General features: G+C 44.8%; 1 protein-coding gene across 1 annotated transcript in view; it reads right to left on the bottom strand.

Moving 5' to 3' along the window:
• Window positions 1-22,991, bottom strand: part of LOC139266316 (adhesion G-protein coupled receptor G7-like) — a 98,836-nt gene extending 75,845 nt beyond the window's left edge. The window contains exons 1-3 of the mRNA XM_070884137.1: window positions 22,940-22,991; window positions 17,648-17,754; window positions 14,115-14,270 (exon numbers count right to left, since the gene is read on the bottom strand). Of these exons, the coding sequence (XP_070740238.1) occupies window positions 14,115-14,270; window positions 17,648-17,754; window positions 22,940-22,991 (315 nt within the window). The remainder of the gene's footprint in view (window positions 1-14,114; window positions 14,271-17,647; window positions 17,755-22,939) is intronic.
• Window positions 22,992-24,116: the final 1,125 nt, after the last annotated feature.

Below are 24,116 nucleotides of genomic sequence, written 5' to 3'. Positions count from 1 at the left end.
AATCAACCTTCTCATCTCCGGAATCAATCTAGTGAACCTTCTCTGAACTGCCTCCAAAGCAAGTATATCCTTTCGTAATTATGGAAACCAAAACTGCACGCAGTATTCCAGGTGTGGCCTCATCAATACCCTGTACAACTGTAGCAAGACTTCCCTGCTTTTATACTCAATCCCCTTTGCAATAAAGGCCAAGATTCCATTGGCCTTCCTGATCACTTGCTGTACCTGCACACTAACCTTTTGTGTTTCATGCACAAGTACCCCCAGGTCCCGCTGTATTGCAGCACTTTGCAATCTTTCTCCATTTAAATAATAACCTGCTCTTTGATTTTTTTTCTGCCAAAGTGCATGACCTCACACAGTCTAACATTATACTCCATCTGCCAAATTTTCACCCATTCACTTAGCCTGTCTATGTCCTTTTGCAGATTTTTTGTGTCCTCCTCACACATTGCTTTTCCTCCCACCTTTGTATCATCAGCAAACTTGGTTACGTTACACTCGGTCACTTCCTCCAAGTCGTTAATATAGATTGTAAATAGTTGGGGTCCCAGCACTGATCCCTGTGGCACCGCACTGGTTACTGATTGCCAACCCGAGAATGAATCATTTATCCCGACGCTTTGTTTTCTGTTAATTAGCCAATCCTCTATCCAGGCTAATATATTACCCCCAACCCCGTGAACTTTTATCTTGTGCAGTAACCTTTTATGTGGCACCTTGTCAAATTCCTACTGTATCTCAACCTTGTCTGTGAATCTGGGGCAGAAGGTCAATGGCCATTGAATCAGCTGATGAGTTGACAGCTTCAAATGTCAATTATCACTAGAGAAAAAGTACTAAGCAAACTAATGGGACTAAAGGTAGACAAGTCCCCTGGACCTGATGGCCTGCATCCTCAGGTCTTAAAAGAGCTGGCTGCAGAGATAGTGGATGCATTGGTTGTAATCAACCAAAATTCCTTGGATTCTGGAGAGATCCCAGCAGACTGTAAAACTGCAAGTGTAACGGTCCTATTTAAGAAAGGAGGGAGACAGAAAACAGGAAACTATAGACCAGTTAATTTATTATCTGTCATTGGGAAAATTCCAGAGTCCATCATTAAGGAAGTAGTAGCAGGACATTTAGAAAATTATAATGCAGTCAATCAGAGTCAGCATAGTTTTATGAAAGGGAAATCATGTTTAACAAATTTGCTGCAGTTCTCTGAGGATGTGACGAGCAGGGTGGATAAGGGGGAACTAGTAGCTATTGTCTACTTGGATTTCCAGAAAGCATTTGATAAGGTGCCACGTAAAAGGGTACTGCACAAGATAAGAGCTCACGGGGTTGGGGGTAATATATTAGCGTGGATAGAGGATTGGCTAACTAACAAAAAAAGAAAGTTGGGATAAATGGGTCATTTTCAGGTTGGCAAACTGTAATTAATGGAGTGCCACAGGGATCAGTGCTGGGGCTTCAACTATTTATAATTAATATTAATGACTTGGATGAAGGGACCTAGTGTAATGCAGCCAAGTTTGCTGATGATACAAAGATGGGTGGGAAAGCAAATTGTGAGGAGGACACAAAAAATCTGCAAAAGGACATAGACAGGCTAAGTGAGTGAGCAAAAATTTGCCAGATGGAGTATAATGTGGGAAAATGTGAGGTTATCTACTTTGGTAGGAAAAATAAAAAAGCAAATTATTATTTAAATGGGGAGAGATTACAAAATGCTGCGGTACAGAGGGATCTGGGGGTCCTTGTACATGAAACACAAAAAGTTAGCATGCAGGTACAGCAAGTAATTAGGAAGGCAAATGGAATGTTGGCCTTTATTGCAAGGGGGATGGAGTATAAAAATAGGGAAGTCCTGCTACAACTGTACAGGGCATTGGTAACACCACACCTGGAGTACTGCATACAGTTTTGGTCTCCTTATTTAAGGAAGGATATACTTGCATTGAAGGCAGTTCAGAGAAGGTTCAGAAGGTTGATTCCTGAGATGAGGGGGTTGTCATATGAAGGACAGTTGAGCAGGTTGGGCCGATACTCATTGGAGTTTAGAAGACTGAGAGGTGATCTTATTGAAATGTATAAGATTCTGAGGGAGCTCAACACGGTAGATGCAGAGAGGTTGTTTCCCCTCGTGGGGGAATCTAGAACTAGGGGGCATAGTTACAGAATAAGGGATCGCCCATTTAAACGGAATTGCGGAAGAATTTCTTCTCTCAGAGAGTCGTGAATCTTTGAAATTCTCTACCAAGAGAGCTGTGGAGGCTGGGTCATTTAAGGTGGAGATAGACAGATATTTGAATGATAAGGGAGTCAAGAGTTATGGGGAATGGGTGGGGAAGTGGAGTTGAGGCCAGGATCAGATCAGCCATGATCTTATTGAATGACGGAGCAGGCTCAAGGTGGCCAAATGGCCTATTCCTGCTCCTATTACTTATGTTCTTATGTTCAAAGTTCCCAGCTGATTCAGATATCTTCCCTTAACCAATAGCTTCTCTAAACTGCATTTCCACTACAGATTCACCAGGCTGCAAGTCTTTACACATGTCTCCATGGACTCTGACCTCATTACCTCTCTCATCATTGACAGATCGCTTCTGTCATTTCTACTTGACCTGCCATCTATTCCATCAGCATGGGTGCAATTTATAGCATCTCACCTTGGCCCTCAGAATCTGACCATGATCATCCCCAACACCAGTATCACCAGGCACACCAGCAGCACCAACAACAACACCAACCTTGTATGCAATCACCTGATGCTGCACAGGACAGAGGGTTTCAGCACCCGACCACAGTACGGCCCGAGACACCATGGCCACATTTACTTCACTTGATGCTCTGCAACCTGGTTGCCACATGATATGCCAGGTTGGCACCACCCCACAGCCACAACATAATGCAACCCTACAGTGCCCATCCATTTCTTTTACACTCATCAGCATTGCGGTGTGTATAGTTATGTCTCGCCATTCACTACAACTCACTAAGCCACTTCCAAAGGTGCACACAAATCTGTCCAAGAGGGCAATGTGTTGAACATGAAGTTTTCAATGTTTGACAACACATTAACAGAAACTTCACATGAACATTGGATAAAACAGACAAATGTTGTTAGTTGGTATGATTGGAGTAGGATGAGGGTGAGTGTGAGGGGTCGCTAATGAGATGGGAAGTGATAATTTAGATAGAGAGAGAGGGATGGGTGGAGGTGCAAGCTAAGTTGGTGTGAGAAAGGATGCGCAGGGGTAGAGTAGGGAAGGCAGAGTGATGGGGATGTGATGAGTGGCACAGCAGGATGAGGTTGAGTGTGGCTTTGCAGTAATGTTTCGTGATCTACTCAGATCATTGAAAGGTTTGTGCCACTGCAACCTGGTTCTCCTGACAACATCCCTGCTTGTGCCCTCCTGTGCAATGTGCAACTAAACTGCGTTGGTGTCCTAGGGAGGTCTTTTCTGCCCATTGGAGTCTGGTTGCAGCCGTGCACCTCTGTGCAGTGCTTGTCACTGTTTGCAGCACCTCAATGCTGTAGAACACTGACAGCACAAATGTCAAAGTAAATTTGCACATGGTCCCTTTAAGGAAACTGCTTGATGATGCGTCATAAATGATGTCATCAGACCCGCTTCCTTCAATTGGCCGGGAAACGCGCTGGGCGGGTTTAACAAGCCCAATCAGGGGAAAATGATATCGGCGGCCAGGATGGAGATACAGTGGGGCTGCAACCTTCCACCGACGTGCCCGCCACGGACCCACCGAGGCAGGGAAAAGCACGGCCGAGGTTTCTCCTATTACATTCGGTGCACCTCCTATCACTTGTGCAAACAGTTGTCTTCATAGTTTGTTGTTGAACCATCAAATCACTTTATTTTTTCACTATATTTTTCAGTAACTGAAATTTCCAATATCCAAAATAATGGGGGAGGAATTGCCCTTTTTTATAGCCCCATTAGCGCCTCTGGGGAGCACTAATGGGGCAGAGGAGACATATTGCCCAGCGGAGGGGGTCGCTACTGGAAATTGCCCGGGAGTTTGCGGAGATGTTGCAACTGCAACGCGCCCTGCCTCGCAACACAGTTCACGCCCCCAAGCCACTGCACAACCACTGATGACTACTCAGCCCCCTCCCCCTGCGCTAATCTCTTAACGCCCCATGGGGGAAATTGCCCCACATTCCGCGGTCGCGAAGCAGGCTAATATCTGCTCTCGGGGCGCTCCTAAAAGGGGAGGACACCAGTGCCCCAGGCTGCCATCTTTTTTTTATTGCCGACTCTCGGGTTGGCTCAATGGTGGTGGCCCTAGCGTGGTCTGAGCCACCATTGTGCAGCCCGGCACTGCTGTTTGGGAGCCGGGCTGCAGGTCCGGTCGCATGCTGTCCTAATGGCCTGGTGGAGGCCATCAGAGGGCGAGCAGAGTGCACAGCAGCCGTCCCCTTTAATCGAAGGGGATGGGCATTGAAGTGCATCAATGCTACATGGAGCACCCATGTAGCCCTAACCTCAGCACCCCAGTAGCGCCCTGGTTACCGCCCCAAAGGAAGTGGAGCATGTGAGATTGTGCTCCGCTTCCTTTGAGGAGCGGTAATGACAATTCCGCGGCAGGGGCGGGTCCCAGCTGCAGAATGTTACTGCCCCCGAACGGAGTGCAGGGCAATTTCGCCCCCAATGTTTTTAATAAAGTAAAACATTTTTAAAATTACATTTCTCACAATAATAAGTTTAAATTTGTCTGTTGAATTGTTACCTTTAGTACCTCCATTAAAATCTTTACAGGAAACTTTTACCCGCCCCCAAAAGCCTCGGCTGGAATATTGTGGAGAAAAGCATGTTGGGGGCAGGAGGGGCTACAAGGGACTGATTTGCATGTGAGGCCTTGGTTTCCCGCCAGCCAGGTAGGGTAGGCCTTCGGCTGAACAGAGGAGAGAGGGAGGGTTCGCGTGAGGGCCGGGCCACTAAATGGATCGGGGTTGAGGAGGGAGAGAGGATCAGGGTTCTGGCAGACGATTGGGGTGCCAGGCTGATGATTGGTGGGGTATACAACCGAGGATCGGGAGCCGGACAAACAATTGGTGGAGCGTAGACGACCGGGGATCAGGGTCAGGGAGAGGATGAGGGTGGAGGGGAGAGAGGATGAGATTATCGGGCTCGGCAGATGATCAGGGTGGGGGGTGGGGAGAGAGGATCAGGGATTGGGCCAGGGAAAGTATTGGGGGGGTGGGGGGTTGACCAACAATCAGGGGTCGGGCCATGCCATTAAAAGGATGGGGGTTCGGGCAGAAATCGGGGCTGGATGATTGGGGTGGGTGAAGAGAAGATCGGGCCTGGCCACCAGAAGATCGTGGCCAACCTCAGCATTATCGTTGGGGTGGGGGAGGGCTGGGGGGATAGGTCTTCGATTCCAGAGGGAAGATTAGGTAAAGGCCTGGATTCAGGATGTCGGTATAAAGCCATTTACCTTCTGGATGCAGCAGTCCCCATCTTGCTTTAACTGCCGCGGTTTCACAAATTGTGTGAAACCCGCCCGCATTTAAAAACAAGATTAAAAAAAAGGCTCCCAGCCTCATTATAATATTTACATTGACATTCCGCCCCCTGGAAGTAGATTGGTCGCACACACCCATCCAGTCTCCATCAAAACCAGAAGTGGGCGGGAATCCCATTTTTAACAATTTAACTACCCCCATGCTCCAAACCCACCCATTTTGTTAGGTTAAAATTCCCAATACCCACCCCACACCAAGCTTGGACTTGATAACCGAGAAATTCAATCGGGTCAGCTGATTTTATAGGCATGAAACAGGTGCCCAAGATTCCAATTTTGTGGCCAGCACCTGCCAAAGAAATAAGGGATGTGTGCAGCAGTTATCATGGGCGACTTTAATCTACATATTGATTGGGCTAACCTAACTGGTGGCAATGCGGTGGAGGAGGATTTCCTGGAGTGTATTAGGGATAGTTTTCTAGACCAATATGTCGAGGAACCAACTAGAGGGCTGGCCATCCTAGACTGGGTGATGTGTAATGAGAAGGGACTAATTAGCAATCTTGTTGTGCGAGGCCCCTTGGGGAAGAGTGACCATAATATGGTAGAATTCTTTATTAAGATGGAGAGTGACACAATTAATTCGGAAACTAGGGTCCTGTACTTCAGAAAAGGTAATTTTGATGGTATGAGATGTGAATTGGCTAGATTAGATTGGCAAATGATACTTAAAGGGTTGACGGTGGATAGGCAATGGCAAACCTTTAAAGATCATATGGATGAACTTCAACAATTGTACATCCCTGTCTGGAGTAAAAATAAAACGGGGTAGGTGGCTCAACCATGGCTAACAAGGGACATTAAGGATAGTGTTAAATCCAAGGAACAGGCATACAAATTAGCCAGAAAAAGCAGCAAGCCGGAGGACTGGGAGAAATTTAGAATACAGCAGATGAGGACAAAGGGTTTAATTAAGAGGGGGAAAATAGAGTACGAGAGGAAGCTTGCCAGAAACATAAAAAATGACTGCAAAAGCTTCTATAGATATGTGAAGAGAAAAAGATTAGTGAAGACAAACGTAGGATCCTTGCAGTCAGATTTGGGTGAATTTATAATGGGGAACAAAGAAATGGCAGACCTATTTAACAAGTACTTTGGTTCTGTCTTCACAAAGGAAGACACAAATAACCTTCCGGATGTACTAGGGGACCGAAGGTCTAGTGCAGAGGAGGAGGAACTGAAGGATATCCTTATAAGGCGGGAAATTGTATTGGGGAAATAGACGGGATTGAAGGCCGATAAATCCCCAGAGCCTGATAGTCTACATCCCAGAGTACTTAAGGAAGTGGCCCTAGAAATAGTGGATGCATTGGTGATAATTTTCCAACAGTCTATCGACTCTGGATCAGTTCCTATGGACTTGAGGGTTGCTAATGTAACACCACTTTTTTAAAAAGGAGGGAGAGAGAAAACGGGTAATTATATACCAGTTAGCCTGACATCAGTAGTGGGGAAAATGTTGGAATCAATCATTAAGGATGAAATAGCAGCGCATTTGAAAAGCAGTGATAGGATTGGTCCAAGTCAGCATGGATTTATGAAAGGCAAATCATGCTTGACAAATCTTCTGGAATTTTTTGAGGATGTAACTAGTAGAGTGGACAAGGGAGAACCAGTGGATGTGGTGTATTTGGTCTTTCAAAATGCTTTTGACAAGGTCCCACACAAGAGATTGGTGTGCAAATTGAAAGCGCATGGTATTGGGGGCAATGTACTGACATGGATAGAGAACTGGTTGGCAGACAGGAAGCAGAGAGTCGGGATAAACGGGTCCTTTTCAGAATGGCAGGCAGTGACTAGTGGAGTGCCACATGGCTCAGTGCTGGGACCCCAGCTATTTACAATATACATCAATGATTTAGATGATGGAATTGAGTGTAATATCACCAAGTTTGTAGATGACACTAAACTGGGTGGCGGTGTGAGCTGTGAGGAGGATGCTAAGAGGCTGCATGGTGACTTGGACAGGTTAGGCGAGTGGGCAAATGCATGGCAGATGCAGTATAATGTGGATAAATGTGAGGTTATCCACTTTGGGGGCAAAAACACGAAGGCAGAAGATTATCTGAATGGTGGCAGACTAGGAAAAGGGGAGGTGCAGCGAGACCTGGGTGTCATGGTTCATCAGTCATTGAAAGTGGGCATGCAGGTACAGCAGGCGGTGAAGAAGGCAAATGGTATCTTGGCCTTCATAGCTAGGAGATTTGAGTATAGGAGCAGGGAGGTCTTATTGCAGTTGTACAGGGCTTTGGTGAGGCCTCACCTGGAATATTGTGTTCAGTTTTGGTCTCCTAATCTGAGGAAGGACGTTCTTGCTATTAAGGGAATGTAGCGAAGGTTCACCAGACTGATTCCAGGGATAGCTGGACTGACATATGAGAAGAGACTGGATCAACTGGGCCTTTATACACTGGAGTTTAGAAGGATGAGCGTGGATCTCATAGAAACATATAAGATTCTGACTGGACTGGACAGGTTATGTCATGTATCTTACATTATTATATATAACTGTATCCTAACATGCTATACATGACTGTAATAAGATATGACCTGTAACCACCAGCATACCTTACCACCAGGGGTGCACTTGCAAGAGACAGGTATATAAGGACAGGTCTCAGGCAAGTGCAGCATGCCAGAGCTGTGAAATAAAGATGCAGGTCCAGAGTGACCTTGACTTCACTACATGCCTCGTGTGAATCTGTACTGAGGGGACAGGACTTTACAGTGGCGATGAGTTACGGGATTACAGAATCCAAACAACGGATCAGATGAAAAGTACAATGCGGGAGACAATTGGGATGACTTTATAGAAAGGCTCCAGCAAAGCTTTGTAACCAAAGACTGGTTAGGCGATGATAAGGCAGACAAGAGAAGAGCCCATCTCTTGACCAGCTGTGGCTCGAAAACATACGCTTTAATGAAGGATTTGTTGGCACCCGAGAAACCAGCAAGCAAGTCGTTTGAAGAATTGAGCACACTGGTAAGAGCCCACCTGAAGCCAGCGAGCAGCCTACACATGGCCAGACACAGGTTCTACAACTACAGACGCTGTGTGGGCCAGAGCATACCTGACTTCGTGGCGGTACTTCGGAGGTTGGCTAGTTTATGTGAGTTCTCCGATGAACTGAGGAGAGAAATGCTGAGAGACTTTTTCTTTGAAGGAATAGGCCACGCAGGCATATTCCGAAAGCTCATAGAGACCAAGAACCTGATCTTAGAGGCAGCAGCACTGGTTGCACAGACATTCTTGGTAGGGGAAGAAGAAACGAGATTGATTTACAATGCAGGTACGACAACTAACGAAATATCGGAACAAGAAGTTCACAGCACTAAACAAGCTGCTACCCCCACACACAGACAAAACTGGGAGAACAGGCTCTCGACAGCAGGCAGAAGCCATCAAGGGCCATAGGAATGGCCGTTCACACCTCATCAACCCACAATGCGATCAATCAACTACAAACTGAGAGAAGCTCAAGAGAGATCAGCCAGACGCAGCTCACTCTTTGGGAACACTTTAAACAATGGAACAGGTCTGTGCTGGAGGTGTGGGGGTGGGCACTCGTCATGGGGATGTCAATTTCAGCAGGCTGTTTGCAGAAATTGTGAATATACAGGGCATTTGGCCCGCATGTGCAAAAAAACGGCAGTTCGGCTGGTATACGAATCGGATGGGTCGGAAAGCGGACCAGAAGATGGTGGGGACAGTACCCGGGACACCGATGTACAGCGGGTCAACACGATCAATGACCGCTGCTCCTACAACAGGACGCCTCCTATAATGATGAGGAGCCTACTCAACGGGATATCTGTCAACATGGAGCTGGATACAGGAGCGAGTCAATCTCTCATGGGCGCTCAACAATTTGAACAACTGTGGCCACATAAAAGAGACAGACCAAAACTCACAAGGCTCGACACCACACTAAGGACCTATACCAAAGAAATCATACTAGTCCTCGGCAGCGCCATGCTCTCTGTCACACACAAAGGGACAGTGAACCGACTTCCCCTGTGGATTGTCCCCGGAGACCCTCCAGCACTGCTCGGGAGGAGCTGGCTGGCAAAACTAAACTGGAAATGGGATGATGTCCATGCCATGTCATGAGAGGAACGGACCTCCTGCTCATCAGTTATAAAGCGATTTGAACATCTCTTTCAGCCAGGTGTGGGCACTTTCAAAGGGGCCAAAGTCAAAATCTTCATCACACAGGATGCTAGACCGGTCCATCACAAGGCCAGAGCTGTACCCTATGTGATGAGGGAAAAGATTGAACATGAACTAGACAGGCTTCTGCGGGAAGGCATTACATCAACTGTGGAATTTAGCGACTAGGCATGTCCCATCGTCCCAGTCATGAAGCCTGATGGATCCGTACAAATCTGTGGGGACTACAAATCTACCATAAACAGAGTCTCCCTACAGGACCAGTACCCGCTGCCCAGAGCGGAAGACTTATTTGCCACATTGGCTGGAGGTAAACTTTTCTCAAAATTCGACCTCACATCTGCGTATATGACGCAAGAATTGACCGAGGAATCGAAGCTACTCACCACCATCAACACACATCGAGGCCTTTTCATGTACAATCGATGCCCATTCGGCATCAGGTCGGCAGCTGCCATATTCCAGCGCAACATGGAGAGTCTGCTCAAGTCCATCCCGGGGACGGTTGTATTTCAAGACGACATACTTATCACGGGCAGGGACACCGACTCCCATCTCCGTAATTTGGAGGAAGTACTAAAGCGGTTGGATCGGGTAGGCCTATGAGTCAAGAAATCCAAGAGCCTGTTTCTCGCACCCAAGGTTGAATTTTTGGGCAGAAGGATTGCCGCTGATGGAATCCGCCCAACAGAGTCCAAAACAGAAGCAATTCACCTAGCACCCAAGCCCCGGAATGTCTCAGAACTGCGCGCCTTTCTCGGGCTACTCAATTACTTTGGGAACTTTATGCAGAACTTAAGCACGCTGCTGGAGCCTCTCCACGTGCTACTCAGGAAGGGGTGCAATTGGTTTTGGGGGGAAGCCCAGGAACGCGCCTTCAATAAGGCACGCAACCTTCTGTGTTCTAACAGTGTTTTGACTTTCTTTGACCCAGGTAAAAAGCTAGTTCTCACATGCGATGCGTCAGCGTATAGGGTCGGGTGCGTTTTACAACATGTCAATAGTGCGGGAAAATTACAACCCATAGCTTATGTCTCCAGGTCACTTTCGTGGGCGGAGCACGGGTACGGAATGGTAGAGAAGGAGGCGCTCGCATGCGTGTATGGTGTCAAAAAGATACACCAATGCCTTTTCGGGGCCAAGTTCGCATTAGAAACCAACCACAAGTCCCTCACGTCCCTCCTATTCGAGAGCAAGGCAATAAACGCCAATGCCTCAGTGCGAATTCAACGGTGGGCACTCATGCTGGCGTCCTACGACTACACAATAAGGCACAGAAGAGGCACAGATAACTGTGCCGACGCGCTCAGCAGGCTACCCCTGGCGACCACGGAAGGGTCTGACGAACAGGACTGTGAGATAGTCATGACAATCAATGCTTTTGAGTCCACAGGTTCGCCCATGACGGCTCGCCAAATCAGAGCCTGGACGGCCAGCGACCCCACGTTATCCTTAGTAAAAAGATGTGTCCTAACCGGTGACTGGGCAGAGGCTCGCGATGCCTGCCCCGAGGAATTAAAACCCTTTCACAGGCGCATGCATGAGCTATCACTACAAGCAGACTGCCTGATGTGGGGCAGCCGAGTAGTCATGCCTCTGCGAGGCAGAGAGGCATTTGTCCGGGAGCTCCACCGCGAGCATCCGGGGATCGTTCTCATGAAGGCCTTAGCCAGATCCCACGTCTGGTGGCCTGGTATTGACGCGGACTTGGAGCTCTGTGTCCGAAGGTGCACCATTTGTACCCAACTCAGCAATGCCCTCAGGGAGGCTCCACTGAGCCCCTGGCCCTGGCTTTCCAAACCGTGGTCGCGGGCGCACGTAGACTATGCGGGCCCATTCATGGGCAAAATGTTCCTCGTAGTTGGAGATGCATTTTCAAAGTGGATCGAATGCACCATTTTAAACTCGAGCGCAACCTCCACCACTATGGAGAGCCTCGCAACTATGTTTGCAATGCACGGAATCCCTGACATATTGGTCAGTGACAATGGTCCGTGCTTCACCATTGCAGAATTCCAAGACTTTTTTATTGATCACGGCATAAATCACGTCAAGACGGCACCGTTCAAGCCAGCCTCCAACGGCCAAGCGGAGAGAGCAGTGTAAAACATTAAACAAGGCATGCTTAAAATCCAAGCTCCCACGCTGCAGGGTCGCCTGTCGCGACTGCTGCTGGCATACAGATCTCGTCCGCACTCACTGACTGGGATCCCCCCGCGCAACTGTTGATGAAAAGGACTTTAAAAACAAGGCTCTCATTAATCCTGCCAGACATGCACGAAATCGTTGAGGCAAAGCGCCGTAAGCTGACTGAGTACCATGACAGAAATTCGAGGGGGAGATGGAATGATATAGGGGACAAAATGTTTGTACTAAACTATGGCAGGGGTCCCAAATGGCTTGCAGGGACAGTAACGGGCAAGGAAAGAAACAGGCTACTGGTAGTATAAATGGACATATGGCAAAATCTGCCGGAGGCATGTAGACCAAGTCAAAAGCAGATTTACCAACAACACTGCGGAACCAGAGGCAGACTACAATGTGGAACTCACGCCACACCTGGTGGACAGACAGAGGGAACAACCTGAGGAAAGGGCAATCCCAACAGACAACCCAGGCGAGTCAACAACAATCACACCAATCGAAACAGACAGCCCAGGCGAGATACCAGCAACCACACCCAAAGAAAAACAGACACCAAGGCAAACAACTGAACCACAACTCAGACGCTCCACGCGAGAGCGTAGACCACCTGAGAGACTGAACCTATAAAGACAATAAGACCTTGGGGGAGGGTGATGTCATGTATCTTACATTATTATATATAACTGTATCCTAACATGCTATACATGACTATAATAAGATATGACCTGTAACCACCAGCATACCTTACCACCAGGGGTGCACTTGCAAGAGACAGGTATATAAGGACAGGTCTCAGGCAAGTGCAGCATTCCAGAGCTGTGAAAAAAAGGTGCAGGTCCAGAGTGACCTTGACTTCACTACATGCCTCGTGTGAATCTGTACTGAGGGGACAAGACTTTACAGGTTAGATGCGGGAAGAACCAGAGGACACAGTCTTAGGATAAGGGGTAGGCCATTTAGGAGAAACTTCTTCACTCAGAGAGTTGTTAACCTATGGAATTCCCTGCCGCAGAGAGTTGTTGATGCCAATTCATTGGATATATTCAAGAGGGAGTTAGATATGGTCCTTATGGCTAAAGGGATCAATGGGTATGGAGAGAAAGCAGGAACGGGGTACTGAAGGAATGATCAGCCATGATCTTATTGAATGGTAGTGCAGGATCGAAGGGCCGGGTGGCCTACTCCTGCACCTATTTTCTATGTTTCTATGTTTCTGTATTGGATCGGGCTCCTCCATAGACATGCAGAGCATGTGCCAGAACTATTCAGGCAGCTCATTATAAAATTAAAATAAAAGTCCTACACTTGCTGTCGGACCCTTTTGTGAAATTGGTCTTCCCCTGCACTGCAATGCATGGCTCGAACAGTCAAGAATGACTCTGCAGGTGAGCTATTTAAACAGCTCATCTCCTCCATAAAGGTTGGTAGCTGGTTTGTTCTATAAGGCTGCTGATCAACTTCTGAGCTTTTTTTGTCTGTTCTCTTCAGTTCCACCAGACTTTGAGCAAATGGTATGTTAGCCTTTATTGCTAGAGTTTTGGGGTACAAGAGTAAGGAAGTCTTGCTGCAATTGTACGGGCCCTGGTGAGACCACACCTGGAGTACTGTGCACAGTTTTGGTCTCCATTCATAAGGAAGGATATACTTGCCTTAGAGGAGGTGCAACAAAATTTCGATGGATTGATTCTGGAATGAGTGGGTTTTCTTATGAGGAGAGATTGAGTAGGATGGGCCGACACTCTCTGCAGTTTAGAAGTTTAGAAGAACGAGAGGTGATCTCATTGAAACATAAGATTCTGAGAAGAACTGGCAGAGTAAATGCTGAGAGGCTATTTCCCCTGATTGAAGATTCTCGAACTAGGGGTCATAGTGTCAGAATAAGGAGTCGGCCAGTTAGGACTGAGATGAGGAGAGGTTTCCTCACTCGGAGGTTTGTGAATCTTTGGAATTCTCTACCCGGGAGGGCTGTGCATACTCAGTCATTGAGTATATTCAAGGCTGAGATCAATAGATTTTTGGACTCTAAGGGATATGGCGATCGGACGGGAAAATAGAGTTGAGGGCGAAGATCAGCCATGATTGATGCTCGAGGGGCCATGTGGCCTATTCCTGCTCCTATTTCTAATGTTGTTATATTGTTAAAAAGTTTCTGACCTGTATTGTGCTGAAAATTACGACATCAAGCTGATCATTCATCTTTCAATAAACAAGCAATTGAACCTCATTGGCTTCTTTTTCATTTTAAAAATATCTAACTGACCTCTTTATTTAACTCTGTAGGATTCCTCATTATGTTAGTGAGAATATTCGTCGTTAAGTTAACTTCTTTCACAGTTAATTTTTCCGGCTGTGACGTCAGTGCCATAGTTTGACTTGCAGCTATCGTCACATTGACGTTTGCACTACTCAAATTACCCTGTGTAAAAAATAACAGAAAATAGAAATAAACTTAAAATTCTGGAAATACAAAACAAGTTTGACAGCAAATGAAAATACAACAGATGTTAATATTTTAGGTGCAATCTCCATCAGAACTGAAATAAGATGGGAAAACTAGCCCTTTATAGGACTAACCAAAATAAAGTGCGAATGGAAAAATAGGTAACATCAAAAGTACAGACACACGAACTACTACTACAAAAGGGCAGATAGTAGACTTAATAGCTCAGATATTGTGGTAGGAATAACAGTGAGGCTATCAGCGGTCACTGCTATTATGGAGTAAATCAAACAGCAACTTCCGGCACCCACACATGTGCAGTTGAACATGAAAATCAGGAAGTTGCTGTCCGAGTTGCCCTGCTCCTCCACAAGCTTTACTACACCAGTACCTCATCGAGAGACTCGCCATTAAAACACAGGAAGGGCATGAAGTTGCAGTACTTACCCACGAGATACCCACTAAGCACACCAGAAAATGTTAGGGCTTGTTCATTCAAGTGTAATTGAAATTTTTACAGCATGATAAGTCTTAATTACTGCCAAACAACCTCTCTGGCACTGAAAATTTATTTTTACAAGTATGGAGTCTCATTCCTTCAGATTTTAATTAATGTTGGAGATTTAAAGTAATTAAAAGCTAAAATGAAAAAATGGAAACATAGATACATAGAAATTAGGTGCAGGTGCAGGCCATTTGACCCTTCGAGCCTGCACCGCTATTCAATAAGATCATGGTTGATCATTCAACCTAGGTACCCCTTTCCTGCTTTCTCTCCATACCCCTTGATCCCTTTGGCCGTAAGAGCCATATCTAACTCCCTTTTGAATATATCTAACGAACTGGCTTCAACAACTTTCTGCGGCAGAGAATTCCACAGGTTAACCACTCTCTGAGTGAAGAAGTTTCTCCTCATTTCAGTCCTAAATGGCTTACCCCTTATTCTTAGACTGTGACCCCTGGTTCTGGACTTCCCCAGCAACGGCAACATTCTTCCTGCCTCTAACCTGTCCAATCCCGTCAGAATTTTATATGTTTCTATGAGATCCCCTCTCATTCTTCTAGACACCAGTGGATACAAGCCCAGTTGATCCAGTCTCTACTCATATGTCAGTTCTGCCATCCTGGGAATCAGTCTGGTGAACCTTCGCTGTACTCCCTCAATAGTAAGAACGTCCTTCCTCAGATTAGGAGACCAAAATTGAACACAATATTCCAGGTGTGGCTTCACCAAGGCCTTGTACAACTGCAGTAAGATCTCCGCGCTCCTATACTCAATTACTCTAACTATGAAGGCCAACATGTCATTTGCCTTCTTCACCGCCTGCTGTACCTGCATGACAACCTTCAATGACTGATGTATCATGACACCAGGTCTTGTTGCACCTTCCCGTTTCCTAATCTGTCACCATTCAGATAATATTCTGCCTTCTTGTTTTTGCCACCAAAGTGGATAAGCTCACATTTATCCACATTATACTGCATCTGCCATGCGTTTGCCCACTCACCTAACCTGTCCAAGTCACCCTGCAGCCTCTTGACATCCTCCTCGCAGCTCACACCACCACCCAGCTTAGTGTCATCTGCCAACTTGGAGATATTTATTCAATTGCTTCATCTAAATCATTGATGTATATTATAAATAGCTGGGGTCCCAGCACTGAGCCCTGCGGCACCCCACTGGTCACTGCCTGCCATTCCAAAAAGTACCCATTTATTCCGACTCTCTGCTTCCTGTCTGCCAACCAGTTCTCTATCCACGTCAATACATTACCCCCAATACCATGTGCTTTAACTTTGCACACTAATCTCTTGTGTGGGACTTTGTCAAAAGCCTTTTGAAAGTCCAAATACACCACATCCACTGGTTCTACCTTGTCCATTCTACTAGTTACCATCCTCAAAAAGTTCCAGAAGATTTATCAAGCATGATTTCCCTTTCATAAATCCATGCTGACTTGGACCGATCCTGTCACTGCTTTCCAAATGCGCTGCTATTTCATCTTTAATAATTGATTCCAATATTTTCCCCACCACCGATGTCAGACTAACCAGTCTATAATTCCCTGTTTTCTCTCTCCCTCCATTTTTAAAAAGTGGTGTTACATTAGCTACCCTCCAGTCCATACGAAATGATCCAGAATCAATAGAATGTTGGAAAATGATCACCAATGCATCCACTATTTCTAGGGTCACTTCCTTAAGTACTCTGGGATACAGCCTATCAGGCCCTGGGAATTTATCGGCCTTCAATCCCATCAATTTCCCTAACACAATTTCCTGACTAATAAGGATTTCCTTCAGTTCCTCCTTTTCGCTAGATCTTCGAACTCCTAGTATTTCCAGAAGGTTATTTGTGTCTTCCTTAAGACAGATCCAAAGTATTAGTTCAATTGATCTGCCATTTCTCAGTGAGTTTGACTGCAAAGGACCTATGTTTGTCTTCACTAATCTTTTTCTCTTCACATATCTATAGAAGCTTTTGCAGTCAGTTTTTATGTTCCCTGCAAGTTTCCTTTCATACTCTATTTTCCTTCTCATAATTAGACCCTTTGTCCTCCTCTGCTGAATTCTAAATTTATCTCAGTCCTCAGGTTTGCTGCTTTTTCTGGCCAATTTATATGCCTCTTCCTTGGATTTAACATTATCCCTAATTTTTCTTGTTAGCCACGGTTGAGCTACCTTCCCCGTTTTATTTTTACGCCACACAGGGATGTACAATTGTTGAAGTTCATCCACGTGATCTTTTAATGTCTGCCATTGCCGATCCACTGTCAACCCTTTAAGTATCATTCGCCAGTCTATTCTAGCCAATTCACGTCTCATTCCATCGAAGTTACCTTTCCTTAAGTTCAGACAACATTTTCATTTTCTTTCTGTCTCTTTTATCTCTCTCTCTTAATCCCATTTTTCTTCCCTTCTCTTTATTTTGCTTTCTGATCATGATTTTACAATGAATTAATTATTCTAACTTACACTTCCTGGTTCAGACTCTGCGTGACTCAGTAAGGATTCTTCAATCTGATTGGTTGAAGAGACACGCCGTTGCTTGTCCTGTTCTGGGCCATATCTGTGGAGCAGGCGAGTGAAAGTTCGACTCTACCTCAGATTTGCCCCTGCAGGCCCTCCAGAGATATTTAAAGTGAAACTGATGATCTACTTTGTTGTAAAAAGTTGCATAGAATTTACAACACAGAAACAGGCCATTGGCCCAACTGGTATATGCCAGAGTTTATGCTCCACAGAAGCCTCCTTCCACCCTTAATAATGGCTAGTGAGTCATTCATATTACATGCATATAACAATATTGTATTTAATCATGTTCATATTAATTATTGTTTATTTGCACTTACCAAGACGTTTTCCAGATTCATACCACAATCAATCAGAGTTGGCCCTGTCAGATCCAAGCTTCCATTATCTAAACGAATGCATTGTCTTGTCGCAAGTTTTAATCCAGCTTATCCAAATGAAGAATAATAAATAGGCTGTTTTTATAATTGTATTAATTAAATGTGATACAACCATTTGAAATTGTGGCCATAACAATTCACGAAGATAGGGAGACATGTATCTTTGCCTTTTGTCTATTTTAAAAGGCAGTAAATACCAATAAAGATTGACACAACAATTTGAGGCATTTTCTCTCATTTTCTGCAAATAAATTGTGGGCTACTGAGGATATGTATTGGTACTCTGATGCTGAAAAATGATCATAAAGTTGTTTTAAATTGTTTACATGCTTGTGATAGGCCCTGAAGGCATTCTTCTCCCAATTCATGCTAGCACTGTTCACCCATCCTCCCTTCACCTATTCCTCAAATTCACCGACGCACTTTTTCTTACACCTCCTTATTTCGAAATGCTCGCATTTCTCATGTCCCCCTTCCTAGTTCATCCTGGCACTCTTCGACTGCCCCTTCTCTCCCCAATTCATCCTGACACTCTCCTTCTCCCTATTTGCCAGTTTGAGGTGGCACTCTTCTCCCCCTATATTCCAGTCCATGCTGGTGTTTTTCTGTTGCCTACCCCATCAGAGTGCCACTTTTCTGATTCTCACTCCCATTCCTCAACCCCTCCGAGTTCATGAGGGTACACTGTTGGACATCGTGAAAGCTAAAAGTTTAACAGTCAAATTTATTTGTAAGGGAATAAGTGGTACTAATGACGACACCAATGAGTCGTTTAGTTTTAGGGTAATAAACATGGGTAAGAGGGATCCATTAGATATAGATAGCAGTTGGTAAAGCTTTTACTTCAAAGATGCTGGAAAATGTTAGGTCAGGAAGTCTCGTGTAGGGGAAGTGGATCTGAGGTAAACAATTGTAAAGTGTTTACATGAATAGTCTATTTTCAAAGGATTTGGGGAATACAGCCTTATCTATGACATTTTCCTTTGATGTAGTCAAAACGTAGTGTATAAAGGAGCATAGAAACATAGAAAATAGGTGCAGGAGTAGGCCAATCGACTCTTCGAGCCTGCACCACCATTCAATAAGATCATGTCTGATCATTCCCTCAGTACCCCTTTCCTGCTTTCTCTCCCTTGATCCCTTTAGCCGTAAGGACCATATCTAACTCCCTCTTGAATATATCCAATGAACTGGCATCAACAAATCTCTGAGTTTCTCCTCATCTCAGTCCTAAATGGCTTACACATTATCCTTAGACTATGTCCCCTGGTTCTGGACTTCCCCAACATAGGGAACATTCTTCCTGCATCTAACCTGTCCAGACCCATCAGAATTTTATATGTTTCTATGAGATCCCTCTCATCCTTCTAAGCTCCAGTGAATACAGGTCCAGTCGATCCAGTCACTCCTCATATGTCAGTCCTGCCATCCCAGGAATCAGTCTGGTGAACCTTCGCTGCATTCCATCATTAGCAAGAATGTCCTTCCTCAGATTAGGAGACCAAAATTGAACACAATATTCCAGGTGAGGCCTCACTAAGGCCCTGTACAACTGCAGTAAGACCTCCCTGCTCCTGTACTCAAATTCCCTAGCTATGAAAGCCAACATACCATTTGCCTTCTTCATCGCCTGCTGTACCCGAATGCCAACTTTCAATGACTGATGTACCATGACATCCAGGTCTCATTGCACCTCCCCTTTTCCTAATCTGCCACCATTCAGATAATCTTCTGCCTTCCTGTTTTTGCCCCCAAAGTGGATAACCTCACATTTATCCACATTATACTGCATCTGCCATGCATTTGCCCACTCACCTAACCTGTCCAAGTCACCCTGCAGCCTCTTAGCGTCTTTCTCACAGCTCACACCACCACCCAGCTTAGTGTCATCTGAAAACTTGGAGATATTACACTCAATTCCTTCGTCTAAATCATTAATGTATATTGTAAATAGCTGGGGTCCCAGCACTGAGCCCTGCGGCACCCCACTAGTCACTGCCTGCCATTCTGAAAAGAATCAGTTTATCCTGACTCTCTGCTTCCTGTCTGCCAACCAGTTCTCTATCCACATCAGTACATTACCTCCAATACCATATGCTTTAATTTTGCACACCAATCTCTTGTATGGGACCTTGTCAAAAGTCCAAAAACACCACATCCACTGGTTCTACCTTGACCACTCTACCAATTACATCCTCAAAAAATTCTAGAAGATTTGTCAAGCATGATTTCCCTTTCATAAATCCATGCTGACTTGGACCGATCCTGTCACTGCTTTCCAAATGCGCTGCTATTTCATCTTTAATAATTGATTCCAACATTTTCCCCACTACTGATGTCAGGTTAACTTGTCTATAATTACCCTCTTTCTCTCTCCCTCCTTTCTTAAAAAGTGGTGTTACATTAGCTACCCTCCAGTCATAGGAACTGATCCAGAGTCGATAGACTGTTAGAAAATGATCACCAATGCATCCACTATTTCTAGGGCCACTTCCTTAAGTACTCTGGCATGCAGACTATCAGGCACTGGGGATCCCATCAATTTCCCTAACACAATTTCCCACCTGATATGGATTTCCTTCAGTTCCTCCTTCTCACTAGACCCTTGGTCCCTTCGTATTTCCGGAAGGTTATTTGTTTCTTCCTTCGTGAAGACAGAACCAAAGTATTTTTCAACTGGTCTGCAATTTCTTTGTTCCCCATTATAAATTCACCTGAATCTGACTGCAAGGGACCTACGTTTGTCTTCACTAATCTTTTTCTCTTCACGTATCTATAGAAGCTTTTGCAGTCAGTTTTTATGTTCCCAGCAAGCTTCCTCTCAAACTCACTCTATTTTCCCCCTCCTAATTAAACCCTTTGTCCTCCTCTGCTGAAGAATAAATTTCTCCCAGTCCTCAGGTTTGTGCTTTTTCTGGCCAATTTGTATGCCTCTTCCTTGGATTTAACACGATCCTTAATTTCTCTTGTTAGCCACGGTTGAGCCACCTTCCCCGTTTTATTTTTACTCCAGACAGGGCTGTATAATTGTTGAAGCTAATCCATGTGATCTTTAAATGTTTGCCATTGCCTATCCACCATCAACCCTTTAAGTATCATTTGCCAGTCTATTCTAGCCAATTCACGTCATATACCATCGAAGTTACCTTTCCTTAAGTTCAGGACCTTAGTCTCTGAAGTAACTGTGTCACTCTCCATCTTAATAAAGAATTCTACCACATTATGGTCACTCTTCCCCAAGGGGCCTCACACAACAAGATTGCTAATTAGTCTCTTCTCATTACACCTCACCCAGTCTAGGATGGCCAGCCCTCTAGTTGGTTCCTCGACATATTGACCTCGAAAACTATCCCTAGATGGTTTTCAACAGTTTGTTAGAGGGCTCAAAAGATAGAACTTGTATCCAAAAAGCTACTCTCTGTATACAGCTAAAGGCCGATCACCCTTTACTGTGTATCAATAATGTCTGTTCCATATACTCCACTCCAAAATCTCGTGTTTACTCGAAACATGTTGTTGTGAACCAGATTTGAAAGAAGGTTGACTGCTAACATACACCTCCAATTCTCTCTAACCCCTCCAGTTCACGCTGATGCAGGCTTTCAATTATTTTTCCTTCATTCCTCACTTGTCCATGCAAGAAATTAATGATCTCACATAACTATCACAGATCGGAAATTCTCTCTTACATCATGAAGCAGAATTTTGATCCCCAGAGCAGTACCTTTAGTTAGTGATGGGCAGTAATCAAGGAACAGGCTAAATTTAATCCAAAAATGTGGACAAGGATGCTAAGTCAGAAATCCTGATTGTTCACATAAAACGAGGACTGTTGGCAGGTCGATATATAGGGGTAAAAATTGCGGTCGGAGGTTTCCTGCGGGAGGACGCCTCCACCCGAAAAAATGTTAATGTAAGTACCTGGTTGTCCCAAAGGAACGTATACTTGCAGTCCTGCGAATGGATCACACATCTGAGGAATGTAAGTGCAATCTGGGATCACGTGGGCCTGGACCACCAATGAACATGGAGTATTCGCAATGATAATAGTGGTGAGCTCCCATTACAATCAATGGGGATACCCCCCAAAACATAGATACACAACATAATAAATAAAAAAAACACCTCACATATTTAAAATTAATTGAAGTTGAATTTAATTAAATGTTTGAGACAAGAAATTATTTTTTTGAATTTTTTTAAATATGTTTTAATTGGAGTAAATATAAATTGACCTTAATGGACAGGAATTTCAATATAAAAATTAGTGATAACATTTAATTTTTCTATCTTTTAAAACTCTTATACTGGCAAAAATAGGCTATATGCCTGCTTTCACCAGGCATAAGAATTTGAAGGACATTTGCTGGGCAGGAGTTGAGCAAATAGCCCAAATCTCTGCGCGTTAGTGTCCTTCCTGCAGGGATTGCACGGCGAAAACTGGCATTTGCGAGGCCTCTTCGGGTGCATGTGCACATTGTCTGGTGAGGCCACAGTTTACGGCCCATAGTTATCAAGTAAATAATTCTTCTTCTTAGGCAGTCCCCTGGAGTCGAGGATGATGTGCTTCCACACTAACACCAGTTCTAAGGTGATTGATGAGACCAAGGCAGGATCTACAATCTCTATCACAGGTGGGGCAGATGGTGGTTGGTGGACTGCTTGATTTGTCGTATGCTCCCTCCGCTGTTTGTACTTGGCTTCCACATGATCCCAGCGAATAGACTCGAAGTGATCAGCGCCTTCTCGGATGCTTCTCCTCCATTTTGAGCAGTCTTGGGCCAGGGATTCCCAATAGTTTGTGGGGTGCTACATTTTTTCAAGGAGAGTCTGGGCCTTACAATAAACATTAGTAAGTAAAGGTTCTCTACCAACCTGCCCCCACCATACAGTACTGCTCCCAGATTATCAAGATCCATGATGAGACTTTGGACAATGTGGACCACTTCCCATACCTTGGGAGCCTACTATCAGCAAGGACAGACATCAATGACACAGTCCAACACAGAGTGTTCGAAGACCAGGGTCTCTCACCCAGCACCAAACTCATGGCCTACAGAATAGTAGTGATACCCACCCTCCTATATGTGTCAGAGACATGGACTATGTACAGTAGGCACCTCACAGCATAGAGAAGTACCATCAAATAACTAATTGCACATTGTGTAGAAGAAAGTTATAAATATAGGATAAATGTTACACAGATCACACATTAAAATTCAATGTACGTACCATTTTCAGTTGTACTCTCACAGGTCTCTTTTGAAAAGCCAAGGGTTCCCATCTTAATTTTGCCAAATGTCAATTTGCGATTATTTAAAAGGTCTTCAGATTCATTGCAGATCGCCGCTGGAGGGGGGAAAAAAAACTTCCTCAGACAGATTCTAGATAATTTCCAACCTGTACCCTCTATCATGTCTGATGGGAATTATGTCAGCATTCTCCCTGCTCCCCTTTGCTTCCTTCTCCTGAAGCTACTGATTCATGCTGGGGTACATCACAGAAGCGCTCCCATTTTCTGCAACTTTTACTGCCGACCTGCCTTCAAACCCGCACACATGGCAGCGGGAAAATTCCGGCCTGTGTGTGGGGCATCCCAAGAGAGGTGGCAAAAAGAATGGAAGAAAGAACAAATTGGAGAGCAAAAAAGAATTAGAGAGAAATTTACAGGAAGACACATTTTGTTATTTCCATAAGCAACTATTAACATGGAAAAGTGCAATTAAATTTCTTGTAAAAGGTGCGGATAATGGTTATAGATTTAATAGTGAAATTGTTAGGAAGACATTTATTAATTGAACTCAATTTTAGATAAAAAGAGCAAAACAATTTATAATAAAGTTAATCACAAAACATCACCTCTTGTAAAACAGTATATACTTACTTTCATTGCAATTTATTCCTGTCCAATTTGTAAGGCAAATACAAACATAATTGTTTGTCACAATGCAGCTGCCATTATTCTTACATGGATTAGGGTCACATGGTTTACTTGGAGTTGGAGTTGTTGAGGTGGTTGTAGCTGGAGTTGAGATTGTTGTAGCTGAAGCTGAGGTTGTTGTTGTAGCTGAAGCTGAGGTTGCTGTTGTAGCTGGAGCTGAGGTTGCTGTTGTAGCTGGAGCTGAGGTTGTTGTTGTCGCTGGAGCTGAGGTGCTTGTAGCTGGAGTTAAGGTTGTTGCAGCTGGAGTTGAGGTTGCTGTTGTAGCTGGAGCTGTTGACTTTGGAGTTGACATTATTGTTGGAGTTTGTGTCAATGTAATCCCTAGAAGAAAAAAATGTAAGCATTACTGAGCTTACTGAAAAACTGCGTCCACTCCACTTTGGCTGGTTTGAGGGGGAGTTGTTAAAATCTACTCTCAATTTTGCTACTCAACCCACTGTCTAAGTAGTTCTGTCTCCCTCCCACAAC

Source organism: Pristiophorus japonicus, chromosome 6 (genome assembly GCF_044704955.1).
Source record: "Pristiophorus japonicus isolate sPriJap1 chromosome 6, sPriJap1.hap1, whole genome shotgun sequence".
Lineage (NCBI taxonomy): Eukaryota > Metazoa > Chordata > Chondrichthyes > Pristiophoridae > Pristiophorus > Pristiophorus japonicus.
The sequence above is the reverse complement of the archived record's forward strand: the minus strand, read 5'-3'. Positions and strand labels throughout refer to the sequence as shown.